At 50.6% G+C, this 27,219-nt stretch overlaps 1 protein-coding gene across 3 annotated transcripts; it reads right to left on the minus strand.

The window, feature by feature from the left end:
- Nucleotides 1–403: 403 nt before the first annotated feature.
- Nucleotides 404–25,866, minus strand: AXIN2 (axin 2). 3 transcript variants are annotated; one of them, XM_072881367.1, is made up of 11 exons: nt 25,648–25,866; nt 23,623–24,552; nt 17,635–17,775; nt 12,002–12,104; nt 9,966–10,106; nt 9,259–9,755; nt 8,938–9,117; nt 8,435–8,653; nt 7,744–7,839; nt 6,359–6,526; nt 404–2,149 (listed from the first exon to the last, which is right to left on the minus strand). In XM_072881367.1, exons 2-11 carry the CDS (start codon nt 24,444–24,446, stop codon nt 2,023–2,025), a joined length of 2,496 nt encoding a protein of 831 aa, XP_072737468.1. In that variant the 5' UTR covers nt 24,447–24,552; nt 25,648–25,866; the 3' UTR covers nt 404–2,022. The 3 variants fall into 3 exon arrangements, with proteins under 3 accessions (XP_072737468.1, XP_072737466.1, XP_072737467.1); XM_072881365.1 differs by having other exon boundaries at nt 8,938–9,120; XM_072881366.1 differs by lacking the exon at nt 25,648–25,866 and adding an exon at nt 25,361–25,490 and having other exon boundaries at nt 8,938–9,120.
- Between the last annotated feature and the right edge of the window lie 1,353 nt (nt 25,867–27,219).

Genomic DNA, 27,219 nt, shown 5'->3' on the forward strand with positions numbered 1-27,219 from the left:
CCGCCACGTCCCTTTGAACATCACACCCTGGCTTCGTTATCCCACTTACGGAGCAAGAGAAAGTCCCCGCTCCTCTATCAGCCCGGCCTCCCCCCATCAGGTGGGCTTGGCGGTGCAGTCAGACTACGCTAAGTTTGGAGCTGTTACCTGAACGAGCAGTAAATGATTTAATCCTTGCACTGAAGTGCAGCCCCAGCCTTTGCCTTGCCTACTTGAGCTACAACCGCTTCCCGGCAGGAATAGCTCCTGCCAAGGCTCAGCTACTGTTTCCAGCTACCACCATAGATGAGAAGAAACCTTTCAAGGCATTAAGGGTGAAAAAAAAGTCAGACAATATTAATTTGAAAAATATAAAATTTTAATAAAGGCTACATCTCTTAATTACAATAATTATTGTACCAAGTAATTTTTTTTTAAATGAAACTCTTTATAATGCATAATTTACAGTATAAGTAGAACAAAATGCCATGGCAAAAGTCATGAGTACAGGACTTGTAATAAAAGGCATAAAATATATTTATACATAAACCCCTTAAACAAACAAGGGAAAGCTTGAACCCTGAATATAGGGCGACGCATGGTCTCGTAACACCATGCAGGCACAGGTACTGTACTGATTAAATTTTAAAAACACTAGAGATAGTGTATTAATATTTTCACCATACATTTTCTACAATATATACAGACTTACACAAAGTAGCAATGGCAAACAGAATGCACAGATTAACTTAATCAACACAAAACCCAACTGTAGAAATGCAAGGTCTTTCTCAGGAAAGGGTCGCTCTGTCCCAACACCCACGCACACGCACACACGAAGCTCTGCCAAGGGTTGCAGAGAGCCTTCGCCCACATCTCCCACGGGCTCACATGGGTGTTGTGAAGGTAAGGCCAAAAAAAACCCCACAAACCCCAACCAAAAACCACGACACAACAAATCACGCGCTCCACACCAATCTGAAAACATGCCCCATCATAGTTACATGTCGTTGAAATACAAGTTGTGCTAACACGGAAGTAGAATGGCTAAAAAAATTAGCTAGCTACATGGAATACATATGGGTTTTTTAATCTGGCTTTTGCAACGTGTCCTTTTGGTGTGCTAAGTATGGAAACGGGAACTGGATGGCTGCTTCTACAGCTCTCCCAGGCTCAGGGTTTTGCTTTACCTTGCCTTAACCGAGAGGGGCACTGGGCACCGCATGGTACCCTCACCGCTGACAGCAGCAAAGCAAAAACCTCACACCGCAGAAATCCATGGACAAAATAACAAGTTGCTGTTGTTATATTGCATCTAACATACTTAACGCTTAAGACCTTTATTTCAAATTAGAGCAGCATAGATTAAAATGCACCAGTCTCTAGATGAATGGTAGGACAGTATTTTTATTTTGGTTATTATTATTATTTCTTTAGAAAAGTTTTATCTTCACTTGGAGAAATACTGGGCACAACATCACTCCTCCCCCTTCAAAAAAAAAAAAAAATCATGAATGTGCTCATAGCCAAACTCCTAAATTTTAGATAGTGGGAATAATATAAAAAAATAAAATAATCCTTCCTCCCATCACCCCAGTTCCCAGCCCCTCTCTTCTCCATTGTTAAAGCAGCATATCCAAAAACTGGACTTAAGGGAAAACAGACTGTTCAATAAATATCAATAAGGATTACTGTTAAGGTAAGCTATACACAGTTTCTCTTAGTCCATAGATTTCAGATCCCCAGGAAATCATATATTATGTATGGAAGTCTCTCAAACATGGTCTGCATCTCCAATAGCCAACAGTGGTCATGTTTTTAATAAATAGTTCAGGGTTTTTATCATCTCAGTACCCAACTCATGAATAATAAATGCCATTTTTTTCCTCTAAGGCTAATTCAGCAAAGTCTTCATAGACTTCACTTTTTTTCTTCATTGGTTCAAAACTTTCCTTCAGAGTTTTTTTTTCCTCCTTGTCATCACTACTGTTGTGTGTCCAAAGACTTTTCTAGCTTAACTTTTCTTAAGAAACACAGATGCCATCAATCGATCCTTTCTACTTTCCCAAGAATCCTTCCTTCGTACATCGGCAGGATGGTTTCATCTTCCCAAATCTCTTCAAACACCGCACCGCAGTCAAACTCATCGCTTGCTTTTTTGAAGTAGTATCTGTGGTAAGGAGAATTAAAACACAGTTAAAAATCAAAAGGTAAAGCAAAGGATGCTTTGGCAGTTCTTTTAACCACAACATTTCCAATCTCTCCCTCCTAGGATGCTCCTCCAGCGCCCAGCGTGGCCAGGAAAACCTCAGGGCTGCTCAGGTCCAGCAACATGAAAGCATCCCCGGGGCTGCAGGGATGGCGATGGGACAGAGAGAGCAGGGCTGTGCACGCTCCTCAGTGGTGACAACAGCTTCTACAGTGAGTAAATTATACGCGTTGGCAGTGGATATCCTCAGCCATAAAGAAAATTAGAAAGCGCGGTGATTTCTGGTCAAGTATCTTATTTAAAAAATAAATAAATAGAATTTCAAAGCAAAGCGTTCTGAAGGCTCCCCTCTCTCCCCACCTTCTTTCTTTCATGTGTTTTCTTGTTTCAAAGCTGAAGCCCAACATTAAAATTAGCAACTGTTATTAAAAGGAGAGGCTTTTTAGGCATACGGATGTATTAAAAGAAAACCATCCCAGCTTCCTGCAACGCAAAAGCTGAAACTCTGCGGTACTCCTCCTGAAAAAAAAACCCGGGAGCCTCACGTTCGAGACAACCAAATGCCTAATTCACATATCCATTTTAAGTGACAGAAACTCCTGTATTTGTTTCCCGACGCTCCCTCGCAGTCAGAGGCGCAGAGCAGCCCTGGTCCAGCCTGCGGGACGTGACACGGGGAGGTCAAGTAGCAGTGTCCTGCATTCCTGCTCTTTTGCTCCGGGTCGTTAGATCATGAAGCCAACGCTCCCAGAGACAAAAAGCACCCCCACCCCTCCTGTGTCAAACAGTAAGGACCCCTCTATTATCCTGAATTAGACCGTTCAGCTTCTTGATTAAAGGTTCCTTTTATCCCGTTTGGAGCTTTCTTCCTTCTAAGGCTGCTTAATTGCATATGCACAAATGAAGGGCTTCCATTCAGAGGGATAGCATTTAGGGAGCCTGTCCGTCTGCCGCCGCACACCTCCTCGGACATGCCTGCTCCCTTGGAAAAGTGCTTTGCCATCTGATCATCAGGGATGGAAAAACCTTCATCAGATGGATTACAAAGAAAAATATAAAAAAAATTAACCCCTCCCACACCCCTCCCCTGCAGTTGCCAGACAACTGGGGTTGGCAGATGTTTGTTAGGGGAAAGGGTTTTGCAATTATTTTTTTTTTTTTTTTAGTGTGGGAAAGGAGATGAAATTAAGCTCACTTTTACTATTAAAACTGAAAGAGCCACAGCAGGGTCTTAGAATTTGAGGTTTTTTATAGTGACTGTTCTATTACCCATTTCTAAAATACTTAGTGACAGCGGCCTGCAAATCTATTTATTTTTAGGGTACGTTAAAATTATTTTGGTAGGGGGATAAAAGCTGGCTTTTTAGTCAAAGAGATGAAACCAGCTCTATTTAGTCAAGGTATGGTTAGGATTTATTTTTGTAAAGTCATTCCAAGCTGATTTGACACATGTTGCGTCTTTAATGGCTCAGCAAGGAAAAACATCTTATTTGAGTCCTTCGGAGCCTGCACTCATTGAAGTCAATGGCCCAACTCCCACCAACTTTCATGCTGCAGGTCAAGGCCACAATTCCCCAGGCCAGCAGCCTTGAAACAAAACCAAAAAAACCCAAGGAAAGTTTGAATGAATTACAAAGAACTTTCTCTTCCCTTTCCCCTTCTCCGCCCCTCTCCAGATAACAGCCACTCTTCCCAATAACTTCCTCCACAAGCCCAAGCGCTGGCTGTGTTTACAAAATTTTTATTTGAGAAAACACGCTATGACCTTTTACATAATTATAACCTTATTTCACAGAGAAAAGGGGAAAAAAAAGAAAAAGAGGAGGCAAAGCAAAAAAATCCTCCCCCACAACATCTTCAAACAAGTCACTCTGCTCTTATTTGCTCAGAAATGGGCTTTCCATTGAAACATATTTTATGTGGCAAGCTTTGCTCTTTTTTTTTTTTTATTTTTTGGGACATCTGGCACCAATCGAGGCGAGCAGGCCTGGCGTTACAGCTCTGTTTTGAACCGCTGCCATCTTCAGATTACCCGACACCACCCAGTTTTTTTGTGCATGTATGTTTGTTTTTTGTTAACGCCATCAGTATTAAATCACTGCTTAATTCCTTCTTTTTTTGGGAGGGGGGAGGAAAGCAAAGCGGCGATTTCCCGGCGGCTGCCCCACGGCAGGGCCGGCTGCGCGGCTCTGGCATCGCGGGAGCCCGAGGTACCCGCCTCGCAAACTGATCCAATCAATAAAGAATTTGGAGAGCGGAGCATTTCTGCATGTCTTTGTGCATTAAATGAAAGGCAAGGGCTTCAAAGACATGCTTATTAAATGTGCCTTAAAAAGAAATCAATGCCAGATGTGACCAAAGCAGCCTAGTTAGTGCCTCCCCGTAACACACACGCTACTCCGGGCACTGCAGACCTCTTCCCTGAAGGTCACCCGCAGTTTCACTCAAAGTCCAGCCAAAAGTCAAAGCTTAGATCAAAATGATTCCCTGGAGGTACACACATTTGTGTAATTAGTTTCACCTTGTGTCTGTGCAAGATAAAATACTGGGCACGTACCCAAGTTCCTTTTATAAATTTCTGTATTGTCTTTACCCAGGTGTAAAGGGGTGAGATCTAAGCAAAACGCTGTTTCATCCTTGTCAGTCACTTAAAAACATTTTCTAAAGTAATTACAGTCTGACAAGGCACAAATAATTGCACCTGGAGGGGCTTTTGGGCCACAGAGGTTTTAGTAGCCTATTCCTGCACTCGGGCATCACACAAAAACTGTCATAGAAAACAAACAAATAGGATTTTGGGTTGGTTTTTTTTTTTTTGGGGGGGGGGGTGGAGGGGGTGGGACTACACAGCCACTGGAGCAGTGGCAGAGCAGTGGTGAGGCCAGGGAAACTGGTCTGCAACTGGGGCACACGGCTGCGTCAGCCGGAGGAGGAGCGCAGCCGGCCGGGAGAGGCTTTAGGGGCTGGAAAATGGCGCAACGGTGCAAGAAGCCCAGGGACCTCTCCTGGAGGTTGTCCAGGTTGGGTGTACTTGCAGGTTGCTGCCATCTGATGGCAGCTGGGCGGGCTGCAAAGATGGTTTTGGGGAAGGATTGGCAGTATTTCAGCCCCAGCCCTGCTGTGCAACAACCACAGACAGACCCCAGCTCGGCATCCCCCAGCCCGAATGCGCCCTTAGGTGACCTACTCCTGATCTGCACAGGTGGACGTTCCAAAGCTAGAGACAGGCCCGTGATGGAGCACCAGCTGGAAAGTCCACGTACCAAACCCAAACGACCATCTGGAGGTTAAATCAGAGGCTGGCAGTTACAGGGCAAGCCTTCCGTCTCTTTGAAGCACCACCAAATTCAGTGCAAATTCAAAACTTAAAACTGGAACTTCCCTCTCCTGCTCACCCTGCAGGAGAAGTGGCCACCAGATGATCCCACTAGTGCCCAGATCCACTGGGAAAGTACAGCAAAAATAGCCAATGTGCAGCTACTGCCATGGGAACTAGAAGAGCAGGGGAAGCAGCAAACTGGTTAAACTGGGAGCTGGGCCCTGGAAACCAGACAGGCAGGGTTTGTTGGAGTTTCTGAGGAAGAATTTGGTATCGCTGTCAGAGCTTTCCCTGCAGGGCAGAGGTTTTTTCCCTAATAAAGGGAAAAGTGAACTGGCTGCGTCTCAGCTACACGTCCACTCAGATGCAACATCCCAACCTTTCACTGACCGCATTTACGGCCACACCGTTGCAAAAAAACAATTAAAAGTGAAAAAATTAAATGAGTAGGCAAAGCAGGAGGCCAGCACCAAGATGAATGTTGACCCCAGTTTGGAAACCTAACCCCACTGCTCCATGCCTTCGCCACAAGGCCATGCCAGCTTTTCCTGGTACTCAAGCTTTTTGGACAAGGGTTGGAGCACGAAGCCTGCCAGCCTGCATCTTTATGCAGCTCGGGGAGGAGGCTGGGGAGGGAGATGGAGAGGAGGTGGCCTCGCAGCCCAGCCGCAGCTCAGGGCCCCTTTCTCCATCTCCAAGTTGTTCTGGGTTTGAGTAGGAAGAGAATAAGAAGATCTACAGGCTCTGAAAAGCAAGGTAAATGTGTCACTGCGGGTAGACCTGCAAAATATCTGCTGATTCTTTTGACTTACTAGAATATACTAAAGAGCAAACAAATGACAGATTCTTACCTGTAATTTCCCTTTTTGCTCAGCTGTTCTTTAAAGTGCCCAAGTGTGAGGCTCTGGGCCTTTAACATCCTCCTGTAGGGAATTTCTTCTCCGCAAAAAAAATAGGTGACAACCAACTCACTCGACTGAGAGGTGTGAACAACTGACAGTTTCTTTGGCTCTTTGTGACTGAAAAAGAGAAAACACACACAAACCCCTCTATTTTTCCATTTGAGAACAAGCCGTTTCACTGCACTCAATCCAGTAGTGTTTCTGCCACACATAACGCTGGTCAGAAATACCCTGGGTGTGACCCGAAAAGTCAGATATTCCTGTACTCAATGTGAATTTGTCATGCCGCATTGCCCTTTGCTGGGCTCCCGCAACAGCTCCTGCTCACTGTGATGGTGGGAATCGCAGCATCACAAAGCACCCAGCCGTGGGCAGCAGAGACCTCATACCATTTTATGGATGGGAGAACTGAGGGATGGAGGTTAGATGATTGCTGGAAGCATCAGAGCAGGACTGCGGGCCAGGTGAGCGTGCGTAGGGCTCACCATGGGCTAACCTCTATCTAGCGAGCCCCAGTATTGAACACCCTTGACTTTAAAAGGCTCATTTCATCTGCTTTCATACAAAGCATCTGCCAAGCTTTCTTCTCATGCACAAAACCACCTGCAACCACCAACAGCTAACAAAGCAAAACCACTGCCAGATTCTTCACCTGAAGTACACAGGTAATCTTATTTTTCCCGGTGAGGATAAAATTAACTGGATCTTGTCATTTGCACTAAGAAACCCTTCTTAAAGAATAATTAAAACAATATTACCCAGCAAAATGGCAACGCTCTAGTGAATACCATGCAGCCAAACCTACAACTGCTTCTGAGGCAATGTACACTTGGCATGTCAAAAGGTCACAAAGTGTTAGTCCGCAGTAATTTAGTCTTCCTAATTTGTTCTAAGTCTTTGTAGAGTGGCTTCAGAAAAAAAGCTGCTAGCAAAGACAGCTGGTGGACTTAAGGTCAACCAATTAAAAATGAAAGGCTCTAGTCAGGTGGCTCAGTCTGGACTTCAAACATTACTCATTGCTTAAGATGAAGAGGGTAAGAAAGAAAACTTTAATTATTTAGGCCATTTTAGACCTCTCTGTAGCAGATTTCTTGTTAAAAGAACCATCCTGTAATTAGACTAATCCAATCTTTGTCCACTTTGCAGGAATGCAAGTTAAAAAGAGCCAGAGACAAGATTTGAAAATGTTTTGTTCTTTCTTTAAGAAGAATGTTTGAAAGACGAAATATCAGATATAAGAATTTCCTCTCTTTTCAAAGCGCAATCCATTTAATGAAAATATAATTATTATATATACATATTTCCCAATCCTTTTATGTGCGTGCAATACTCACTCTTCTGTCGTTAGACTTGCATTGCAGAAAGGGGTGTTTCCCCCCTGAACGGCAGCGGAGTGGTTTCGATCCCTCTGCTGATTTGAGGTTGAACATCTGAAGTGCAGAGGGGGAGGGCAAGTGGGGAAGAAGAAGGAGAAAAAAAAAAAAGACTTTTAAAAAAAATTGTTGAAATACAATCTTCTTAATTGAAGTCTCCTGTGGGTCGTTAAGTTCGCTCTTTGTATCAACCATCACATGTTGTAAACAATCAAAGGAAGAATTAAAAATGCTGTGGGCTAATTTATCCTTCCATACCCAAATGAACGATAACCAGTCCAATTCTCCACTTGGTATGTAGCTGGAGTCCGTCCCAGAGGAAAAATGGGCAAATTACAGCCATCAAAAGAGTGGAAGTAATAGTCTAGGATTCAAACTATTTGCACCAGGGTAGGGTGGGGTTGGAATAAGGAGGCTCATCCTTGGGGCTCGGCCAAGCTGCGCTGTCACGCGTCCCCACGGTCCCAGCCCCATGGCTGACCCTCTACCTAGACGGGAAAGACACCATCCACGTTCCCCGCACCGCCTTGCCCGCCACCAGCCCGAGCGCTGGCTGAAGATGAGCACAACCAGCACCCAGCAAACCTCTCCTACCCCTGCTGCTCCCCAAGCCCCACCGCAGGACCAGGACCATCCCTCCCACAGCCATTACCGTTGCTTCTGCGGCTTGGAGACCTCGGCGAGCCGGCGGCACGCTTCCTCCAGCTGCGCCAGGGTGTTGGGTGGGGTGAGCGGGGGCATGGCAGGGTCCTGGACGAAGGGGTGGGCGGGCTGTGCCCCGCGCGGGTGGCTGCCGGTCCCCCACGGGTGGTGGCGGCCGGGGGCCCCCTTGGCGAAGTCGGAGCTGTAGGCCTTCTTTGTGCTTTGTGTGCTTGGGGAGGGGAAGAAGTAGGGTTAGAAAAGCTGGAAAATATGACTTTAATAGCAGCTCCTATTCTGCTCGCTCCCTCTCAAAAGTCTGTCATAACATGAAAGGAGGTTTATTGCCAAAAACATGACATTTTTGTGGTTTTTCTGGTTCTGCGGAACAGCTTTTATATTAAACCGGAGGAGCAAAGAGTCTCATTTGTTTTTAGCGATTGTAAAAATAGACAGCCCATGTAATATATAAATATTTACCAGGAGCGATATTGCTGTAGACAGCTGCGTATTTACCTATGGGGCTTGTGCTTATTTTGTCTCTCGCTCTCCAGCATCCACTGCCAGACGTTCTGTGCCCGGTCCGCCTCGCCCCCCGGTAGCTGCACCCCACCGGGGCCGGGCATGCCCCCGTCCCCGGCCGGCAGGGCAACGCTCTCCACTCCTCTGCCCGGCCTCTTCGGCAGCGTCCCCGTCCTGCTGATGGCGAGAAGGGGACACGAGCCTGCCGTTAGCCCCCTGCGCTGCTGTGGGGCTGTCCCGATCAGCCCCATCGCAGGGGGATGATGGGGTGATGGTTTGGGGTGGGTGCAATGGAGAGAGACGCTTGTGACTTACCCGAAGGGCTCCAGCGGAGGGAGAGGGGGGTCTGTGCTTTTCAGGTGGCCCTTGCACTTGGGGTAGCAGTAGTAGTCGCTGCCCGCCGGGCAGCAGCACTGCACCCGCTGAGCTGCCTCCGCTTCAATCTGCTCCTTCGTCTTGGGCACGGTGTGGTGGTGGATGTAGTGGTGGTGGACGTGCTTGGTGGTCTGCTTGGTGATGAACCCCTTACCCACCAAGGCGCACGCCGCCGGTGAGGCCGTGCCGGGCTGCAGCTTGCCCATCAGCAGGCGGTCGGGGGAGCGGGCGCGGGGGCTGTGCCGGCCCATGCCAGGCGACTGGCATCCAGGGGTCTTCAGCACACGGGAGAGATGCTCGTCCAGGATGGCCTGGGGGTCCTCCTCGTAGCTGCCGGAGGGCAGGAGCGAGAGCGGGTGCTGCGGATGCTGGGGGTTCGCCATCTCCCGACTGCTCTGCAGGCTGGTGGGGAGCTCCGAGCCCTCCTTCTCCTCGTCCTGCCGGCCAAGCGATGGCGAGGAATAAATGCAAGAGGACAGGGAGCCGGCGAGGCGCGCACCAGGATGTCCCCCCCGTGGGCTCGCAAACTGCAGTGCGATCGAAACGTGTTCCTCCCCGTGGGCAGGATACGGCCCCCTCCCACCCCCCCGCAAGCTGGGCAGCACCCGGTGAGCTCTGCCTGGCCCTGGGAGGGTTAATCCTCCTACCTCCTTGATTTGCTGCAGCCTCTCCTCCAGACTGTCCATGGTTTCCTGCTCCTGCTTCAGCTTCTCCAGCCGGGAAATGAGCTCCGCGGCGAAGGCAGCCGGCTCCACCGGGGTCATCTCCTTGGGAAGACGGTGGGTCCTCTACAAGGAGCGGGGACAGAAGGCACAAGGCATGTTTAGCGGGCGGTGCGGGGCGCGGGCGCTTAGCCGGAGCAGCATCGCCGGCCCCGCTATGCTTGTTGTGTCTCCATGTTTGGATGAAAAGACGACCGCAACTAGGCATGGTCTGCTCTGGATTTTTATGAGCTAGTGCTGTGGCCTCATGGAGTGACATCCTCCCCACCAGCGTTTGCCTTCGGCAGGAGCAGTTGGTCGCACTCTGAGGAACCCCGCTTGTTCTCTCTGTAGTACAACCAGCCCATCAGTAGCTACTCTGAAGTAGAAAATCTTCAAAGACTGTTGTCAAACATCAAAAAAAAAAAAAAAAAAAAAAACCTCTGAGGTGGGAGGGAGAGACTTTAACTCAAGGAATAAAGTGAGTATAAACAGAAAGGAGTTGGAAATTAAAAAAAAAAAATGGGGGAGAAAAAGGGAAAGGAGGAAAAAAAAAGGAAGAAAAAAAAAAAAAGAAGTCAAACGGTTGCAGATCAGAGAAGTGCTGGTAATTTATTTCCTGGCTACACACTGGGCACCTTTGAGGTAGTGTTGTCTCAACAGTGTCCTAGATCTCTTCCCCCCCGCTCCATCTCTTTGTACAGAAAATGAAGAAAGCTGCTGCAGGCTAGCGGTGCTACACTGCTGAGCTTGGCTGCCTCAAGCAGATCTATCAAGGGAAAAAGGGAACATCTCCAAATCAAGTGCAGAATATAAAAAGGCAAAACGCGAATTTCTGCCAAAAGAAGCAAACATGGCAGGAAAAGGGGAGGGAAAAAAAAAAAGAGGAAAAAGAAACCACCCACCCGACTCTGCCCTCCCTCCTGCCACCCCCACGCACCCCACTCCTCGCCCCCACTCTCCTCCTCTCTCCCTCTTTTTTTTTCCCCTGAAAGCAGAAAGCTGAACTGCCAACTCTTTCACATACTACCCACCAGATGAGGTGGGGCCTCTCTCCGGCAACCACTTAGCTCCAGAAATGATGTGAGGGTAGAAAAAGGCCACTCTGCTGGAAATTGTCACTCTTACACAAGCTGGCTCTATTCAGTCCCTGATCAAAGCACTGCCTTACAGAGAAAGTCGATTTGCACGCCCTGGGACAAAATAATCTAATTTACAAGCTCAGGCTATAGAACTTTCTTTAGGGAGGAAGGGGGAAAAAAGAATACCAAAAAGAAAAACCACATAAACCACCCCCCCTCCACCAGAAATATCATCTATGACTTCTTGCTGCTTAAGACAGCAGAAAGAGGAATTTTAGCATATTAATCTCAGGACAAGATAAGTTTATACTTGTCTGTGTAAACAGTTTATTCACTGCAGGAATCGGGAGTCTGCAAGTCAACTGAATTAGCAAGTCAGCGAGTTAATTTTCGAGAGCACGGCAACGCCACGAATCAGATCCCCTCAAAGCAAGGCACGTATCTGCTGCAAATGTCTCTCTTTTGGGAGACCCTGCTTCCCGCCAGCTTACAGAAGGTGTGCTTCCGAAGGCCGCCGGCAACGCGTGTGAGGCCAAGCCTCGGTCTGCTCGGCACCAGCGGAGGTGTCAGGGTGGTGGCCAGAGCCAAGACTCTCACTAGACCCAACCGGGGCATCTCTGCTCAGATTCAGAGCAGCAGGACAAATTCAGTGCCACTGAAAAGCCTTAATTAGCACCTGGTTTTCAGGAAGGACCAAAACGTGACTGTACACAAGCGGGTTTTTGCAAGGATGCTGAGAGCACGTGGCTCCTGCCCAACACCAAGCAACATCTCTTCTCTGGCATCACGTAGGGATGGCAACGCTCTCCTCCCCTGCTCCCTGCCCTCCACGTGTGCCCATTCCCAGTCCCGGCATTTCCCGTGGCCAACCCAGACCCTGCAGCTCCCACCTGAACTTACCGGAAAATGAGGTAGAGAAACTTGACCGTTGGCCTTGACGCTCCGATGCATTTCCCGCTGGAGCTGCTTCTTGCTCCCAATTCTGTACGGGGGGATCCCATCTCTGCACACCGAAGAGAGGTCACTGTCAGTCGGGGCTCTCCCTGTGCTCTAACCAAGACGCTTCTCCACCACCTCTGAAACCACCCAGGCACGCCACAGGCCCACGACCCCAGAGGTGCTGAGCCCTCTAGACATCACCTGAAGCCTCGAACATCTGGCGGCTTGGGAACTGCCTGTGTCACCATCCACACGGATGTGCAGTAATTAAGCAAACACTGAAAAGCAAGCCGAAGGCAACTCCACGCAGGAAGACGCCCAAAGATCCCATCAGCTTCACTTCTGAGGCATCTTACAGAAAGGCCCTTCCAACACTAGGTTTCTGCTTCTGCCCTTTATTTTTGTTGCTTTTTCAGCACCCAATTACACTCTCTAAGACCACAACTTTCCTCAAGCTCTGAAACACCCCATGGAGTGTTGGCACAGTGGAAACAAGAAGGAAGAGGCTGAAGATGGATGGCCACCAAAAGGCTGCTCCCCATCTCTAGCCCTACTTAAGATCCAGGATGTTTCTCCTGCCGTGAGGCTGGCCAGCACAGGCAGGCCACCGCGAGGCACGAGCAAAGCCGGGCCGTACCCTCCGGGCACGACATTGCTCCCCTTGGCCACGCCAGCTCATGGCCAGGAAGCCGTGAGAAGAGACCAGGTGAGGAGCACCGGTGGGAACGGCCCCCTGCACAGCCCGCTCGAGGCAACGCGGGGTGTTTTCATCCGGCCACACAAAAAATTACCTCAGTTAGGATTAAAGGGCCTTCTACAGACAGTGGGGACAGCCGGAAGAGCATGCCTGGAGATCCTGAATGTCTAATTCCACCCCTTCCCTCAGACTGGATGAATAACCTTGATCTCCGGTCCTGTCCCTTTCATCCACCTGCCCCCACACCTGACTCATCTCCTGAGCGGAGAAAATAGCTCCTGCCCAAGGAGGAGCGGCAGCGGCCGAGCAGACAGCGGCGGCCCCGCGCTGCTGCCGGAGGAGCCGACACAGCACGGCGTCCCTGCATGCCACCTCCCACGGCCATGGCAGCGGTGGGCACACACCGACATGTTTTGGACATGCAGCTGGAGACAAGGTGCAAGGGAATGCCTTCCTGGAGACGCCAGGTCCCTTCTCTTGAGGAGGATGATGCCATCGCTCCACGCCTCAAGGTTCGAAGCACGCTATCGCAGGCCTTTGCAAAGATCTTGGCCAAAGCGTTCAGTTGACATTAAATTGTTTCAATGAGCAAGATTAAGCTGCAAAGCCCGCAGTGAAAGACCAGAACAATTTCACTTTAAAAAAATTGGAAAAATCCTTATAATAAAAAGAGAACGCACTAGGACCGCAGAGAAAGCCCTTGATGCCACAAGATGAACATCAGCCTCCTCTAGACACGGTCCCTGAACACACATTACGTTACAAGTCAAAGGAACTAATTGCTTTAATGTCCCCTTTGCACAACACGGGGCTCTGGAGTGCTTTCTGTGGAAGTAGCCTAGCACACACCGGCCATCACAGCCAGCTATGGCCACCGACTGCAGCCGCTGGTGGCCACCAAGCATTTCTGCTCCATGAACCCATGGGGAAACAGGGCTTGGGGCTCATGACATGACTTAGCTTTGGGGGAGGATGGGGGAAAAGCAAATCTAAGGTGAAAACCAAATCACCTGTACCTTCAGGGAAGCATTTGTTAACTGAGGCTTACTGAGATAAGGGTCTCTTAGGAAAGACCTTCAATATAGGCAATAACCAGTACAATAGGCATTTTAAAGGTAAGTAAAAATGCCAGCACGAGCATGTTACATGCATGCATACATACAGGACTAATCCCGTTAATATATTCAATGAAAGCGGAGGTGTCAGTCCAAGAGGCCAGATGAGGAAGAGCGGGGAAGCAGCTGAAGGTCTGCGCGTTCAACACGAGGCACCCAAGGACACAACCAAGGGACAACAGGGAGCCCTGCAGCCCTCATGCGCTCCCCACCTCCCTCCAGGTCTGCAAGCACAAGATGCCGTCCCCAACCCCTCTGCTGCGGCCACCGAGCTGGGAGCACATCTCCTTGCGGGGTGTCCCCATGCTTCCAGCTCCGGGGGACGGTCTCTGCCCAAAGGGACAGTCCTGGGACAGGCTATGGAGCAGGAGCGGGGACTCACGCCACTCCCAGGCAGGGTGGCTCAAAAAGTAGGAGGAAAAGCAATGCTGACCCAACAACGCAGCTCCTCACTTTATTTAAGATTTGCCCTCGTTCAGGTCAGTACGAAGGCTGCTCCTTCCCCCTAAAACTCCTCTGGTTGCACTGGAGAGCCCCACATCAAACCTCCTGCTCCATGCTTCTACAGGCCTGCCTTGTCAGAAGAGTTTTACAACTTGTAACAACACGCAGAATTAAAAAAAGATTTTTTTTTTAAAAAAGAGGTGTTTCACTGGGATGGGAAGGCTGTGGAGCAGCTTGGGAAAGTCAGCCTGGGGAATGGGGCGGAACTTTTACAGCCACTTTGATGAGGGCTGTCTAAACCTAGGCCTTCCATATAAAACAGGGGGAAAATGGACAATGCCAGGGTTGAAGGGGTGACCAACGGGTGAGCCCCGACTGCAGGAGGGACGGACGGATGGAGCTGCAGCCCGGCTCAGTACAGCAAGAGATATGGGGGCTCTGATGCTGAAGCAGATCCCCTAGACCAGGAGAAAGTGCCTTTGAAATGAAAAGGCTGAGCTTGGCCAGAGGCTTTGGGGCAGGACAAGGGTTAACCCCAGCTCCCCAGGTGCCACCTCTCCCCTTGCTTCAGCAGCAAACATTTGCACTCACTTTCTTGGCTACTAAAAGCTGCGGCCTGAAGAGCTGCAGAGTTTAGGCACTAAATAGTAGAGTTTAATTATAAACATTTCAGCTAACCAGGCTGGGACTAAGCCAATCTGTTTCTGGGGGAAACACTAGTTTGAAGTCTTCTACCCAGTCAGCTGCCATTTAGGCTGAGCCAATTATCTTAGCCTTTTGACTCAGATGTGCCTGACCTAACCTGAATGTAGTTTTACTGCTGCTTTGAAATATCAGACTCATGCGCATATGCATTCACTCCCATCTTCATTTGGCAACGGCTCTGAAACAAGCCTCTGATCTTGCCAACATCAAAAGCCTGGTTTGTAAGATAAGGTAATATTTGAAGTTTGCTCAGCAGCATTCCCCTGTGTCCAAAGTAAATCCATAAATAAGATATAAGCAAATAAAAAAAAATCCCCTTTCCTCTCCCCCCCAATCAAGAAATGGAAATATAAATTTGCATGATGCTTTGTGGCTATTACAAAATATATACGGACAGACTGATCCCTGCAATCTATAATTAAAAAAAAAAAGGCAGATTGTGCATTATTGTGGAGACCTCTCCTAATTCCAGTACAGTTCAGATTTAGATTTATTTTAAAAAAAAAACAACTCACTTTACTGCTATGTCTGACAGACTTTTCCAGAACAAGTTTTTCCTCTTCAGTTTATACCAATATAAGCCAAAAGAACCAGTTTGCATTCGCACTGACGAAACAGAATAAACCCGGGTCCTCTGTTAAAGAGGGGTAAAACCTCGCAGGCAGAGGAGCACCTGGGCTCAGCCTGTGAAAGCACGGCAGGTTTGCGCCCCAAACACCCCTACAGCATCTTCAGCCACCAGCTCAGCCAGGTGCCAGGAGAGGCTGCGAATCCCACGTTTTACTGCAACCCTGGCAGCAGCCCGTCACTTCTGCAAAGGAAGTTTTACATCAGCCTTAACTTTAAGCCCAGCCTCCAAAACTGCCAATTTACCTCTCCCACTCCCAAAAACACCCAACATCCCAGCGTGTGTGCCTGCTCCCGGCTCCGCGGATGGAGCGTGGCTCTGGGGATGCCCGGGGGACTGGGTCTGCAGCAGGAAATATTCCTCCAACCTCCGCCGTCCCGCTCCCCCCCAGCCCTCCCCGCCGCCCCCCAACCTGGAGCTGCGGGCAGTTTAATCAGCCAAGCTTCCCCAAACTCTCACAGCCTGCGCGGGCTATTGTTACGGCAGGAAAAAACAGGCAGGCTCCTTTCACGCGCTGCTTTATGGGGAGCTCCTATTCACTTGTTCAAGCAAATTTCAAAGCGGGCTGCTGCCCTCTCATCCCCGCTAAGCTCCCCTGGACTAACAATGGGCTGAAAGCGATTCAGTTAAGCCTTTCATCCACCATGCACTTTATTTCTCACTCAGTGCTCTCATCTGTATAAGGCCTACAATTGGCATTGCTGTGAAGAGAGGGTATAATCCTAGCCCTGTGAATCCCAAGTGACCCTACACTGGTCCAGAAATGACTAACCCAATGAATGCTCTGTTGACACATGATCACATACAACCAGAGCCAGTAAGAAGAAATAAAGAAGTCACCCTATGATTCAGCTCTTTTATTTAATGCCAATATTGTTCAATAAGGGAATCTAGTGGGACAACAAACTATTTTTTTCCATAATATCAGTTCAAAATACACATGTGCATTAAGAAAAAAGAAAGCTTTTGTTTACGCATCAAGGATTTTTGGTAAATCCTGTTTTCTGTCATGCACCATCACACAGCACTGTTGACTTTAAAAACCCAGCATGCAAACCTCTCCAAGGAGTACACAGTAATCACTGGACACATCTCACAGAGACACTGGAGAAGTTTCACTTATGAGGTGCAGACCAAGAACGCAGCACTCTGTTTACAGGTGGGCTCTTCTAGAGCACTCGTACTGAAGTGAAGATCATGAAACACAAACGGCAACATCTGCCTTCTGCCCAGTTGAAGAAAACAGTCCTTAGGAGCACTGAGTCTTACTGTCTCCTCTACCCCCAGACACAAAAGCACCATTTCTCTCCTGCTGGGGCAAGTAAACTGAGGAAAAACAGTCAAATGCCTTGCTCCCAGTTGCACACTTCTTAGCAGAGTCAGGAGGAAAAGACAGGTCCTGCAATTCCTGGGCTCAGCCACAGCATCATCTCTCATCCCTACGCTCCTGAAACACCCAGACCTGACCCATGCAGCTCCATTCAAATGGGTCTTTGAAGACTGCCCCAGCCACACTAGATGAGCAGCTATTTGCCCCTTCAGGTCACTGGCCCTATTAATGTACATTCTGACATTAATGACGAACCTTAATTACAGAAAGTACTTCCTACAGGAAGTAATCTCCTCTTTGATGACTGATAACTAGTTAAGGAAGCCTGGCCTTAAGACAAAGGCTCAGGGAGATACGCTCCTTGGGTTAGTCAGGCAGCACCATTAGCATAGGGGAAAACATGTTTGCTCAGCTGCAGTTGCAAAATGGCAATAGAGGGATTCATTATTTTACTCCATCCGATACCTCCGGCGACTGTGTGAAGAGCAAGGCTACCAGGCCCTGCTACACCTCTCGGTTTGGGTGCAGGCCTCAGTTTCGGCAGCCCCTAGTCAACGGCGAGCAGAAGCAGGGTGACGACCCTGGACCCATCGCCCCCGTAAGCCCCCATGGTGCATCGGCGCAGCGGATTCACAGATGCATCCCAAAAGGACCCGGCCAACACGAGATACTTACACGCTGCTGTCCGTCATTGACATGGAGTCGTCCGTCAGGGCATCACTAGATATTTCACTATCATTCGCGCTGGTTGCTGGGGCAAAAACATAGCCAGAATTCACATGGTATGGGTTAACGGGATCGTTCCTCTTGAAGGACCTAGGGACAAGCAAAACAGGAACCTAGTTACCAGCCAGTCTTGGGCTAGAGAAAAGCAGACAAGTTTCATGGTAGCACTCTCCTTATGGGAACCACACACACTGGCTGCTCAACCTCTTTAGAAGCAACTAACCATCCGTTGCTCAGACCAGCAGCAACCAGGACACGCTGTCTAAACACACCCAAAGTCCAATTTTAAAGATGTTGCTTTTAGCATTGGAAGCGCGCTTTAGAAAATCCCAGGAAGCACCTCTACATACTTTGATATCTTCAAAAACTTGGTCCTTAAAGCTTGATGCTGCACTGCTGAGGTCAGCAGGAGTTTTGCTGTTGGCATCAGCAGGCAAAACATCAAGAAGTTCATAGCTCAAGTCCCACTGAAAGCCACTGAGGCACCAGCTAATAAATGCTTAAGTCTACTCTGAAGACAGGAGTTAGGGTCCCTTTGGGAATACACGTTACGGTATCTGTGTGCCTGAAACAAGAGAACTGCCTGAAACTACTGGAGCAGGACCACCATGAAGAGGAGGAGGGAAGAGGAGGATGGGGGATGTGAGGCCCGGAGCATCAGGTTGTATTAATGGGCATGCAGGCTGCCGACACCAACACCTTTGGCTTCCCTCGGAGAAGCAAACCCAAAGCCCAGCCTGGATGTTTGAGTTGAGTACCCAAGAGCGGTCGCATGAAAAATCCATGGGCAGTGACATGGGCTGTGAAGGAGCGTGGCAGGGTCACCATGGCAGGGTCACCGCACGAGGGGGGGGTAGGGGAGGACCTGGGTGTCCCCCTGCCCGATACCTCCCATTACTCCAACTTCCCAGCCGGGATCAATATACATATCTTCGGCAGGCGATAAGGGGATTATGCAGGGAGGTTTGAAAGCCGCATGTTAAGGTGCACATTTTGTTCCTCTTCCAGGGAAAGATGGGGTTGTTAAGCTTCTGCCTTTGTATATCAAAGCAAAAGGCCTTGTCATCTGATAAGGACTGCTGATTTTAATAATTAGGGCCACTTACCCAGGACTTGGGGGCCTAAGGAATGTGCCAGCAGGCTCGGCAGGTTTTTTTAATGGGCTTTCCACCTCCCTGCCCCCACGGGGGCTGGAGGGGACCAGCTGGGTTTAAGTGAGCAGCAATGTCCTCCCACCGCCCGCTCTCCATCCCTCCCAAACAACCAGGCACCCCACGCCCCCACCGCTGCGCATTCCTGCTCCGCCAGCACTGAAAACAGGAGCCTCCACAAAGGCTTAAGTTTAAAAAAAAAAAAGGGAAAAGAAAAAAAAAAGGAGGGGGAAGCATGGTGGGGAAGATAGGCCTCTCTGGTATGAGAGGCGCGGGGCTGGCTGCAGGCAGGTATTCAGCCCAGCCGGGGCTGCATTCCTTTCCGAAGGAGGCCAAGGCATTTCTGATGGGGAGATCAAGATGTTAAAAAATATATATCTGGGAAGAAGAAGAAAAAAAAAACCCAAGATAGTAAGGAATGCCACAGGAAAGAAGTTAAATCTTCAAAGATAAATTAATTCCACATGTGGGTGAAAGCTAAGTTATCCTACTACTACTACAAAAAAAGTTCCTCTAAAAACCATGTAGTCTTCTACTCTGATTCAGGGGGATGTGCAGTCCAAGCGACCCCTCCTAGGTCCTTGGTGGGCCTTTGGGTCGACTGTGTAAGGGATGCAGCTCTTATAACTATTCAATTTGAAACCATCCCAGGTCTTGAGAGCACATCCGAGGACCGCGAGGCTCCGGGGTGCAGGATGCTCCGCGAGGCTCCGGGGTGCAGGATGCTCCCCAGCACAGATCCACCACCTCGCCGGGAGGTGCCTGTGTCATCCCTGGTTGCATCCAGGAGGGTCACTGGCCATGTTCTTCCAGCAGAGGTGATTGCTGGAGAGGCTGGGGTGGGGGCGGAGGCAGTGGGTCCGTATGAATACGGCACAGGGAGAGGAGGTGTGTCCAAACACAGCATTTGGAAAGATATAATTAGAGAAAGTGGCCAGAACTAACTCATCTTCCCATCAGTACTGGACTGCAGCACAGATTCATCTACCAACACCTCATGGACAAAAAAAATCCCCAAACTTTACGTCTTTTTAAAGCCAGCTCCCACACTCCACCTCCACCACACTGCCCCACAGAAATCCCCACATCCTTTAAGAAAACCAATGGGGGCTGTTTTGCTATGCTTAATTTTTTTTTTTTTTTTTTTAATTTGACCACCTTACTACAGTAATTGCACCCAGATGCATCAAGTTGCCTGCGAGGGTTTTAAATTCCAGTGGAAAGCGGTGGTCTCCTGCCGCAGATGCTGCACACACAAACACACACCCCAGCTCCAAACTCAATATGCAAAGTGTTTTCAGCTGTCAGGTAGCAGTTGCTCTGGAGCTTCAAGGAGAATGTCTGATGTTTCTCAGCCTATTCTTATCTTGATGCGATGACACACAGCATGTAACTCTCTATATGCTGTGTTAGGCAATGGGCATATCGGAGGTATTATGACGCCATGAAAATTTCAGGGGCTCTTGGTTGTATCCCCTGTTATGAGGGTGCAATTTCAGAGTGTGGGGGGTTTTTTTATTGTCAAACTCTGCTTCTTAGAAATAAAAGCACTCTGGCAGTTCAAACCACAGACTTAGAGAGAGAAGAAAATCTACAAGGCTCATTTTGAGGCAAAACTGAATGTCATTAAGTATTTTCTTGGGACAAACATCACTGGGCAATCATGGGTTTAAAGACAAAAAAGGAAAAAAAACAACGCATGCACAAACCTGGGGGGAAAAAAAAAAGTGTATTTTAACAAAACTATGTTAATCACAGCTTCCATGCTCTAATTGTAGAACACTGCTTCGAGCATAGCTTTACAATGGCATCATTTACTTTGATAATTGAAGCCAAACTTGGTTCCAATAACTTCACACACAAGGAGCTCCACCGGCGGGTCCTTTCAAAGGCCAGGAAGCACTGGGAGCCGGCAGAAGGCCATCTGCAAGCCCCAGCCTTCTCAAAGCAAGGCCAGTCCCACTGATGTTAGACCTTAATGGGAGGCAGATGAGTCCACCTTGGACTGAACAAAACCACGTTACACGGCGGCACTGCAAAGGAAGAAGCACTCTCTATGTACACAAACTCGTGCGTGATAAATTTAGAAGCGCGTATAAATAATAGCTGGAATTCCTGGAGCATGGGGCCAGGTCCAGCGCAGCGTGGGGAGGCCGGTTTTAACCACACCACAACCTACAGGGGAGGGGAGTCACTTTGAAGGACAAGGGGGAGGTTCTACATTCAAAATATTCCCTGTATTAGGGCTCCAAATATACAGCCAGCAGTTTGCATGCATACGCCTGTTTTGCAGCCAGGCGCAAACACTGTGTTTTCACTTGACTTCTCCTGTTCCTGTCCATCACTGATGCCGGGGCCAAACAAAGTCCTTCAACTTGTACGGTTTCTGTGGTCTCCCGTTGGCCGTGTTTTTGGCCGTGACTCCGTGCCCTGGGATTTCCAGGTGGTCTCCCATGCAAATACAGGGCTGGCCCGAGATTGCTCTGCTCCCACCATCAGGTGTGCTCAGCCCAGCACACCTGGCTTTCGCTGGTATAATCACATTGAAACCCACCAAAGCGAATGGCAAGAGCCTGCACGGCGCTTCAAAACCATAACGCGCTGAGCAGAAATTCTTTAATTCCATCACACACACGAGGAGGGAGGTGTGGTTTGGCCGCTCACCAGGAAAGACTTTGTGCGAGCTTCAGCTCCAATCCTAAACGCCATCCTAAATGCTGAGTGATGAGAGATAACCCATCCATATGCTCATCAGCTTCTAGCACATGCACGCGCAAGTGGCTTCACAAATGGATAGCTCAGGGAGGAACCGAGGAGCATCTCAGCTTGACCTCCCTCTCTTTGCATTGAGATCTCTTGGCCCCATGGAGAGCAAAAGCTCCTGGAAATTCAACAGAAGGTGATCAAAGGAAAATGCACTACCTAATGTCCTAGGAGGGTAGATCTGACACGTGAGGAGCAAGCTGCATTAATCTCTGGACAAAAAAAGAAAAGGAAAAAAAAAACCACAAAGAAAAGGAAAAAAAAAACCCAGCACTAATCAGGCAAGCAGCCACCATTCTGCGAGAGCTCTCCTGGACAAGGCACATGTGGGTTTTTAGCAGGGCCTGCAGCTCTGGTAGAACATTACAGCCAAGCCCTTCCAGCACTGAATACCAACAAAGGCTGAGAGATAAAAGCATCAAACATCCCCCTCCTGGAAAGCAAGCGAAGGGCAGCAGTTCAAACCAAGTTCTGGAGAACAGCAGATGCTCAGACAGTAACACTCAGGCACGAGATGAGGATCCCAAAGCCCAAGTCCTCCACAGAGCAGCTGCCAGCGAGTGCCCCCCACCCCGCACCCCCAGCAGGAGAGGTCCAGGGGCCACGCCGGGACCGGGCGAAGCGCATCCCTCCTGTCGGCACCCACGCCCATCACCCCTCCATCACCCCTCCGCTGGCAGGGAGGGCCTCCAGGAGAGGGAGAGGACCAAAGAGGCCTCCGGCCCCGCAGCACCCTCCCGGGCAAGGGGACCCTCCCAGCGGCTCAGCCCCGGGAAGCCCGGCACAGCTGGAAGCTCTCCGCAGGGCAGGAGAGGAGGGCGCGCTCCAGCAAAGCCTCCCCAGGAGAAGCCTGATGCCCTCTGATGTCCATGAATCACAGACACACTCTCCAAATTCCTGTAAACGAGATGTCAAACACTCACCATACCAAACCCCAACCTCCTGGGCCAGCAGAGGAGAGCGCACATCTGCCAGCAGAGCCCTCTCCTCTCAGCCCTGATTCAACAATCCACATTTATGGCAAGGGTGGGGAGAGGAAAGAATACATTTTCAGAGGATTATACAACTCATCATTTGCTCATCAGAGTCTCCTTCCCATCCCCCCCCGTCACTTTGAGACGGTTCTTACTTTCCTCACACCGCTGTGCCACCAACATTTCCAACAAAAGGGAAGGGTTCGGCAAGGCAGACGCAGCCCAAGACAAGGGCACAAGAAGACCCTGCCACACCACACACCACTCCCCGCACCCTCGTGAGCTGCCATTAGACACAACCACGTTTTAATGAGTTTAACTTTGAGCACACGGCCACCAGGAGAGCACCAAAGATCTACAGGAGAGCACCAAAGATCTACTATTAGTTTATACCTGGAATGTCTCTGTCACCTTAAGTACTCAATTTTAAGTATCCTCCTGTATGCATTGGCTCAAAGCCACCCTAAATGGCTTTGACACGATACCAACACCCAACGCCATGGGAGAGGCTATAGATCACACACGGTCAAAATAAAAGCAGATTTTGTGCAAGTTGCAGAGTTTGATGTAATAAGCGCATACATTTCCTCCTCCAAGACCGCACAATTGCTTCCCACATAACCAACATAGTTAAACACTGGTTGATGGTGGAGTTGGGGAACTAGTAGGTTACATTATTCATGCGTCTATACGACCCACTCTACTACTGCTCTTAATAGGTTTGAAAGTTGAACCAATAATTAACGTATGTCCGGAGGACATAGTTGCTATGAAGTTTTTGATCTATAAGAGAACTGAAAGAGCCAATAGGGCTTAAGAGGCTCTGAAGTATCTTGTTTTCCTCTGTACAGAGGGGAAAAAAACCCAAACCCAGCCAACGCTCCCCAAATTCCAGTGTTTGGAGATGCAGGGAAGCACCCGTGCTCCCAGCCCCACGGGAAGCCTAGCCTCCCTGCTAGCTCCCCAGCATGCCACCCCAACAGCCTTCCAAAAGCACCCTCAAAGTCCTTAAAGTTAAAACAAAGCACAATTTCCAGAGGTTCCCTTACCTGTATCCGTTCTCGATCGTTTCCGTAGCTCTGACGTTTGCTGTAACCCTCAACGTCTTGCTGGATAGTCCAACTACCGAAGGCAAGATTTTGTTTTTAAAGTCTGCACAGCTCCATTCCTCTTCTTCATTCAAGGTCGGGAGATAGCCACAGACAACTTTTAAGCTCCCCAGTCCATTGCTGTTCATGTAAGCAGGATTCTCTCCTCCACTCCTTACATATTCGAGGTATATATCAGAAGTTAAAAACATCTGGTAAGCATTTTCCTCCATCACAGTCTGAATCTCAGTCTGTGCCTGATCAAACATGATAGAATCTATCTGCTGCTTCTTGATGCTATCCCTTATGTAGGTCTTGGTAGCAGGCTTGAGCTGCTTGGAGACGATGCTGTTGTTCTCGATGTACCTTTTGTATATAGCTTTGGCTACTCTTAAAGTTTTGGTATCCTTAAGGTCCATCTGCCTGAAGCCATTGCAGGCAAACCAGAAGTCTAAGGTATCCACACATTTTTCCCTTTCCAGGAAGGTCCGAAAAAGATAGGCACCATCTTGATCTCCCAACAAGGAATGCAAGGATTTGGTCCATCTGGCCAGAGGGGAGTCTGGAGATGCGCTGCCTTCCGGCTCCCCGAGTCCGTTCTCATTCCTCCGCGGGGCAGGAGGCACCGGCATGGCCTTGAAGCTTTGGCTTTTGGGGAGAAACGAGCTGGCGAGTTGCGGGCATGGTGCTTCTCCTTCCTCCCCCGGGACAGGGGGTCGGGGGGCGTCTTCCCTGAAGCTGCTGCTGGGGTCTGGGAGGTGGGCGAGGACCACGGCACTGCTCATGGCTGCGGAGCCCGATGGGGAGAGGGGCTCCCAGTTCCTCCAGGAGCTGCCTGCGCCTCTGCCTTCCTCTGCCTGGAGTCAGCAGGGGATCCTCTGAGCCTCCTCTCTGCGAAGGGAAGGGGGGGGGGGGAGAAAAAAAGGAGTATTGATCTAATCAAAACCAGATCCTCCCAACATCAAAGACAAAAAGTAAACAGGCTTTTCAACTCTTCACATTCAAAAAAAAAAAAAAAAAGAAAGGGAGAGAGAGAAAGGCAGGGCAGAGGGAGCGCGGCTCTATCGCCAGCCCGATCGCGACTATCAGATCCGCTCCGCTGAACTCCCGGCGCACTTTTAGCGGGGCCGGGGGGGGGGGGGGGGCAGCGCGGCCCCCCCGCCAGCTCACGGCAGCACGGGGCGTCCCTGCCCCGGCATCTGGTTTCCATTTCGCACCCCCCACAGCCCCTTTGCCCTCGCCCTCCTCCAGCGCGCACGTTGCGCGCCCCAGCAGCACCGCGCGGCCGGGGGCGGCCGGTCCGTGTGCCCCCCCCCCCCCCCCCGACGGGGCGCACCCGCTCGGGAGAAGGGCTTTTTGGGGCGCTTCTCTGCGGAAACCACATGCTGCAGCAGGGACACCCCCCAAAAAAATATATATCCGGGGGGCGGGGGGGTTAAGGCGCAGCCGGGCGCGGCGGCCGTACCTGGGCGCAGCGGGGCATCCCGGGCCGGGCGGGCGGCCCCGCGGCCCCCGCCGCCCCCCGGAGCCGGCAGCCATCAAACCCGGCTGCGGGAAGAGAGAATAAATAGAAAGGAGCACCGGGGGGGGCCGGGGGGACAGCCCCCAGGCGGCGCCGACCCCAGACGGCCGGGCTTCCCGGCGCTGGACCGGCGTGCAAAATAATAATAATAATAATAATAATAATAATAATAAAAACCTGCTCCAGAAATGGCGACGGGCTGGGAGGAGAGAGGTCGGAGCCGGAGCTGGGGGAGAGGAAGGGGAGGGGGGGAAAAGTCCGGAGCGACTTGGATCCTCCGAGCCCTGAGCAACAGCCGACCCCGGCCGGGCCGGGCCGGCCGCGCCCGCGGAGGCACCGCGCCCGCGCAGCGCGGGCACCGCAAGGCGCGCACACCAAAAAAAATTAAAAAAAAAAATCCGTATTAAAAAAAAAAAATAAGCCGCCGGGAGCGCGGCCCCGCTGCCCCCGAAGTTGCCACTCACCGCGGAGCCGGAGCTCGCTGCGCGCCCGCGGCCCCGCCGCTCTCCGCCGCCGGCAGCGCGCAGGCTGGCCCCGCTCCCCCCGCGCCCCTCGCTGTCCTTCCTCCTCCTCCTCCTCCTCCTCTCCTCCCCGGCGGTGCAACCGCATCGGAGAGCATCGGGAATGGGGGGGGTGAGGGAGGGGGGCTGCGAGGGAAGGAGCCCACTGCGATCCGCGCCTCCCTCCTCTCCCTCCCCTGGTTATTTATTTTATTTATTTTAAATACAAAAGCGCTGGTCCCTCCCCCGCCTCCTCCCCTCCCTCCTCCCGCCCCTCCGCCCCTCCCCGCCCCCCCGCCCCCGGGCTCTCCCCGCCAGCGCTGCGCGCATCAAAGCGGAGGCCGGCGGAGCGGTCCTGCAAGGGCGGTAGCGCGGTTCCGCGCCGCCCGCCACGCTCGAGCACAAAAAAAGAGGAAAAAACAGGCTCCAAAAAATTAAAAAAATTTAAAAATACAGAAGAAGAGGCGGGGGAGCACCCCTTGCCCCGCCCGGTGCTCCCGCCCCTGGGCATCCCCGCTGCGAGGCGTGAGCGGGGGGAAGCTTCTGCCCGGGGAGGTGGGGGGGGGTGGTTCGCCATTCGTGAGGAAAATAAAATAAGTATATTTTGGGGGCAGTATTTATTTTATTTTTTGCCCCCTTCTCTCGGCATCCCAGAGCGGCTACGGAGTTGCCAGGACCTTATCAAAGGGAAGCGATCGGCAGCCGCCGCTCCGCCGCCCCCCGCGCCGCCGCCGCCTTAAAGGCGCAGGCGCACCCTGCCGCGCCGCTCCGCGCCCGTCCGCGCAGCCTTCCGCGGGCCGCGGCAGCACCGCCCTGCCCCTTCCCCCGGCCAGCCGGAGTACTGCAGGGCGGGAGGTTACTGCCAGGCATAAAAACTTCGCGAAAAGTTTTCATCTCGGGGAGAAAATGGGGCGGTTCCCCATATTTTTTTGGTTAATAAATAATCCGAAGGCATGTTTTTGCTCTGCATACTAATTAAACAATATCTGATTGCACTGTAACTGGCACATCAGCAAAACTCCGTCTGCAGTTGTGTTCGCATCTCCCCCCCCCCCATCTGTTAAATATTAAACAGACACGGAATGGAGTTTTTTTAACTTCATACAAAAGGTTTTAATTAGGGGTTGGCCCCCAAACCTGTCCTCCAGATCCAAGGCGCCTCCTGCCCTCCTCCCCGGCCTGCTCCGAGGCTGGGCGCGGGGCTCGGCCGGTGGGAGCCCACCTTGGCCCCACAGCAGAGCTGTGATGGGCCCTGCCGTCCCACAGCCGGCCCCACAGCAGAGCTGTGATGGGCCCTGCCTTCCGCCCTGCCATCCCACACCCGGCCCCGCAGCTCCATTTCCCTCTTCCTGGCGTGCCGCAAACGCGCCCAAGCTTAGCGTGCTGGCACAGAGCTCCCGACTGGGTGGCAGAGCAGGATGGAGGGTAACGCCACAGCTGGGCGAGCTTCTGAAGTCAACCTCTGCTTTATTTTTATCATTATTATCATTATTAATTCCTAGATTGCAAGTCCTTCTAGAGGCCCCGAATGGACTC

Source organism: Ciconia boyciana, chromosome 16 (assembly GCF_034638445.1).
Source record: "Ciconia boyciana chromosome 16, ASM3463844v1, whole genome shotgun sequence".
Lineage (NCBI taxonomy): Eukaryota > Metazoa > Chordata > Aves > Ciconiiformes > Ciconiidae > Ciconia > Ciconia boyciana.

Coding starts and splice junctions, on each gene's coding strand:
- AXIN2 (XM_072881365.1), bottom strand. CDS start 24,446: ATGAGCAGTGCCGTGGTCCTCGCCCACCTCCCAGACCCCAGCAGCAGC. Junction 9,121..9,258: donor CCTCCGCTGGAGCCCTTCGG/GTAAGTCACAAG, acceptor TCTCGCCATCAG/CAGGACGGGGACGCTGCCGA. Junction 7,840..8,434: donor TCCAAGCCGCAGAAGCAACG/GTAATGGCTGTG, acceptor TCTGCACTTCAG/ATGTTCAACCTCAAATCAGC.